Below are 5,000 nucleotides of genomic sequence, written 5' to 3'. Positions count from 1 at the left end.
CCCGGCTCTTACAATTACGGGTGCCTCAAAAATATTCATTACAAATTATTCATTCCATTAACTTTTTACATATTAATTAAGGAAAAAAGCACTTTATCTTTTTATCATATTTTATTATTTAAAAAATATATATACAAATTTTTTATTTTTTTATTTTTTAATGAACAACTCGAATTTGAATCCGGCAGAGCAACACGCCGACCATATCGCGACCATTCAGCTATTAGAAATATTCGTAGTATTCAAAATACAGTAATTTACTAAATTTCAGAACAGGTACTATTAAAAATGTTGGGATCGTTTGAAAATAATAAAAACTAGATTTAAAATTTTCAATTAAAAATAATTTTTCAATATGCAAACTAAAAGTTAAAACTTTAAAAAATATTTTAAAACCATCATTTAATTTATACGAGTTGGTAGTGGCTATGTTTAGGCTGTTTTTTTTAAATTGGTAGAGTAATCCTATAAACGATCTGGCAACTTGTCTTCGTTTGATTTTTTTTGTTTTTACCCACGCTTTCGCATGTAACACGTGCATCGCATTGGTTTAGTTTTCGCGGCGATTAAGTTTCGAGTCGTAGAATACCAACTTACAAGTTAGACGTGAATGAGAAGGACTTTTATATTTTGATCCAAGATGTTAGTTTTGTTTGAATCTCCGGCAGGATATGCAATATTTAAGGTAAGAATCCAACAATACTTAAACATTTCTAAAACGTGCCTTTCTTTTGTGTCGCTTTTGTATCATTGCATTTATATTTGGAAGATAATTTAATAAAACAGATTAATGTAAACCTAGGTAACTAAAATGGCGGCGCTTCCGACTGATTCCTCCCGGAGGGGAGCCGCCGAGTGTTTAACGTCACTAGTTATTGATTCACGGTAGTTCTTGAACAAAATATAGTCTACTAAAAATATAGTTAATCTAACCTAACATAACCAAAGCGAACAGTCGCGACCACCACCATGACAGTGCACATAGGTAAAGATTGACCAAATATAGTTAATCTAAACCAGTGAGTGTTCCGCAACCGGTGTGCTGTCATAAGGTGAAAGGTGTGACGTGAACTTTTACATATTATATTAATTTCAAGTTTTATTTACATATTTTTATCAGTCATTGTGTTTCTTATGCTTGCATTCCATTCACTGATGAAATAAGATGACGTTAAAGCAATAAACACATATGTCGTCCCAGTACTCACTTATTCTTTTGGAGTTATACATTGGACTCTCACAGATTTTGAGCAACTCCAAATGAAAACAAGAACAACACTTACTAAGCATAAACAACATCATCCTAAATCTGCCATAGAAAGATTAATTCTTCCACATAAAGATGGCGGATGTGGTCTGATCATCATAGTTAACCTCCACTACAAACAAATACAGATGTTGCGAGAGTTTTTCTACAAAAAACAAGAAACATCACAGTTACATAAAGCAGTAACTCTAGCAGACTCAAATAATACACCATTAAATTTACATTCACAACATATGGACATGATATAACATATAAATAGTATAGACACCATTAAGCAATCATCAGTATGAAAGGCACTCCATGGCGGACATCCCTATGACCTGGCCCAGTTTTTTTGTTGACAAAACTGCGTCAAACAGCTGGTTAGCTCGGGGATGCCTCTTTGGGGAGACGGAAGGATTTATGATTGCCATACAGGATCAGGTCATAAATACTAAAAACTACAGAAAACACATACTCAAAGATACAACACTCACAAATGACACATGCAGAAAATGTCACATTATGCCAGAAACTATACAACACACTTCACTTCTGGTTGCAAGCTCTTGGCACAGACAGATTATTTACACAGACATAATGAAGTAGCAAATATAATACACCAAGAGCTTGCAAAGAAACACAAATTATTAGGCATCCACGAACCATACTACAAATACGTTCAACAGACAGTATTGGAAAACAACACGCACAAAATGTACTAAAACAGCCATAATCACAGATAAAACAATTTACCACAACTGACCAGACAACACACTCATTGACAAACACAATAAAATCACATACATTATAGAAATATCCAAACACTCACAATATACAAAACATATGCAGTGAAAAAATCAGAAATTACACAGAACTCGCCCAGGAAATAAGGCATCTATGAAGGATGGATATGTCGTTCTCTCCTCTACAGGTGTCATACCACAAGCTACATAAAAGACTGGGAACATTAATCTATTCAATGTTGAAACTTTTATTTGTTGCCTGTGACGCCATGTTGAATTTTCATCGATGTTAAGCCTAAAATTTTTTTTAAAAAATAATAATTGTGTTTACTGTATTGTTCAAAATTATTTTTTTATGTTGCACAAACAAAATAAATACAGTGGTGCCTCGTATAACGTACGCCTCGAATAACAGACTTTCTGTTTGACCGTTACGTGACTCGAGCAACGGACTTGCTGCGAACAACGGACTTTCNAAGGGGTTTTTGATCATGCCTAGTGGCCAGAAATTCTGTACCAGCTTTAAAAATCTGGTTGTCCAGATAACTTGTACAAGATCATTAATAGCTACCTGGAGGATAGGAGTGTGATGGACTCAAATAACGGTAAAATATACTACCAAAAGAGCATTAATAGGGGCTGCCCTCAGGTCTCAAAGTCCGGGCCTTGTCTTTGGAATATTTTGTATAATAGCCTCCTGAGTATAAAGATCATCAGCCTAACAACACTATGATCCCAAGGGTATGCTGATGATACCACCATTTTAACCACTACCCTGCCCCTTAGGGAATAAATATTTATACAGATTGGTCCAGGTCAGACAACAGTGTCGGTGGGTCCATTGTCATCTGCAGTAGTGATAATGACTTCCACTACCAGCATTATTTCAGGATGGACAATCATACGGTTAACTAGGCTGAGTCTCTGGCCATCCTCTGGGCCCTCCAATATATCAGGAAGGAATTTGGAAAGCTCAAAAAGAGGCATCTAAATATCTTTAGTGATAGTAAGGTTGCGCTGTTGCAGATAAGGTTGTGCTGTTGTTATCTTGTTCTATTTTATCTATGTACATGCAATGTTTATACTTTGTTATTGTATTATTGTGTCTGTGTTTATTTTGCTGGCACAGCACTTTGGGGACCCTTAACCTATTCGATGTTGAAATTTTTATTTGTTGCTGGTGATGCCATGTTGAATTTTTGTCGATGTTAAGCCTAAAATTTTTTTTTAAAATAAGAATCGTGTTTACTGTATCATAAAAACTTATTTTTTTATGTTTCACAAAAAAATAAATATATTGAATAATATAGAAACAAAAAAAAATTATATTTTAAAAGTTCGTTTTAATATAAAAATTGTGATGCATAGCGACGTCTAGTATAAAAAATATTTCGATGTAAACACGAAAATATTTGGGATCACCCACGCAGGTCAATGAGGTCAACACGAATATTTTCGGGAACAATGTAGGACAGGTTAAAATTGATTAGAAATACATACGTCACACTACAGAAGGCCACTGTACTGAATATCTGTCATATTAGAAAATTCCTGAATACAGACGCACACTGACACACTTATTTAATTTTTGTTTTGTTTTGAAGTTACTATGCCTTGACTCTGATCCGACATAGGGTGCGTTTACTTCTGAGCTAATAGTGCTACTTCCGAACACCGGAAGTGACGTCATTAGCATGTGTATTCGTGCTTACATGTCCAGTTCGAAAGTAAATGCGAACGCTAACATGAAATATGGCAGTTTCCTGCAAATAATAATGTCAAAGCTGCTATTTAAATGTTACGTTACAGATAGGACTACTTGATTCCGAAACCGATGAGGATGATTTTATTGTATTGATAGATATAATTGTAGAAAAATGAAAAAATAAAAAAGAAAAGTAAGGTAAAATAAAAAAGATAGAAACTTTTATTGAAGAGACTCTACCTTTTTATAAGCCAACCGATTTTAAACAACCTTAGACTTACAAGAGAAAGTTTTGAAATTCTCCTCTAAAAAATAAGCCCAATTATAGACACAGAAAAATTACTTCCTCTGGAAGACAACCCGTGTCTCCTCAAAAGCAGCTTTTATGCTGTCTATGGACATTGGCAAATCAAGAATCATTCAGATTTGTTTATATGAAGTAATATATAAAATTAGATGCAGTTTATAAGAGAACAATAGATTATACATACATATAATACATATTTAAAGCAATTGTTTTACCCAGTGAATAGATGTGAAGTTGTTTTGTTGTGGTGTAACTAAACTGAGTTCAAAATTAACAAATAATTGATATTAAATACAAAACACTTTTTCTTTCTTTCTTTCCTCTAAGGCAGGGATGCACAACCTTTTTTGAAGAAGGGCCAAATTAGGATTAAGTTTATTGACTGGGGGCCGGACCTCCAAGTGATTAATGCGATGTCTGATGCAATTTGCGAGATTCTTTGTTGTATCGTCATGTGGTTAAGACTGATTGTTTGAAAACACTGTCTTCTCAGGACACATCTCACTTGCGATGATAAGACACTTTTTTATCATATCGCCATCTGTGAAATGTAATATGTATTGTATTAAAATGTTAAAATGTAAAATATTAGTGAGTCCGCCAGGTGGCGATCGTTGCTGATGCATCACGGGAACGGTATCTGAGCGCTCACTTTGGTTGTAACCTCGAGACAATAAACATAACATGAAAGGTTTCCCATTCTTGGCTATTAAAGCAGATATTTCTAGGCTGGCTTCAACAGCCGCATCCAGTTCTCCAGATTGTTTCTTGAACACATTTTGTTGGCTGATTAGTGATCGTCGTAACAATTCGATTTTCCGTTTGCGTTCCTTGGAAAAGGAAATCCTTGTGTTGGCTTTCATGATGTCGCTTCAGGTTGAATTATTTTGGCACTGCTATTGTTCCATTGCACAAAAGGCAAATAATGCTGCTGTTCTGTTGCACAAAACAGTACTTGTTAGTCCACACTTCCACTTCTTGAAACTGATGATTCTC

At 34.7% G+C, this 5,000-nt stretch overlaps 1 protein-coding gene across 1 annotated transcript in view; it reads left to right on the top strand.

Moving 5' to 3' along the window:
• Positions 1-390: 390 nt before the first annotated feature.
• The window catches only part of LOC111635756 (nucleolar protein 58-like), a 46,201-nt gene continuing 41,591 nt past the window's right edge, over positions 391-5,000 (top strand). The window contains exon 1 of the mRNA XM_023380820.1: positions 391-685. Within this exon, the coding sequence (XP_023236588.1) occupies positions 641-685 (45 nt within the window). The 5' untranslated portion in view covers positions 391-640. The remainder of the gene's footprint in view (positions 686-5,000) is intronic.

Source organism: Centruroides sculpturatus, unplaced genomic scaffold (assembly GCF_000671375.1).
Source record: "Centruroides sculpturatus isolate CEXI.00-Female unplaced genomic scaffold, Cexi_2.0 scaffold935, whole genome shotgun sequence".
Taxonomy (NCBI): Eukaryota; Metazoa; Arthropoda; class Arachnida; order Scorpiones; family Buthidae; genus Centruroides; species Centruroides sculpturatus.
This window is presented reverse-complemented; position numbering and strand designations above follow the sequence as displayed.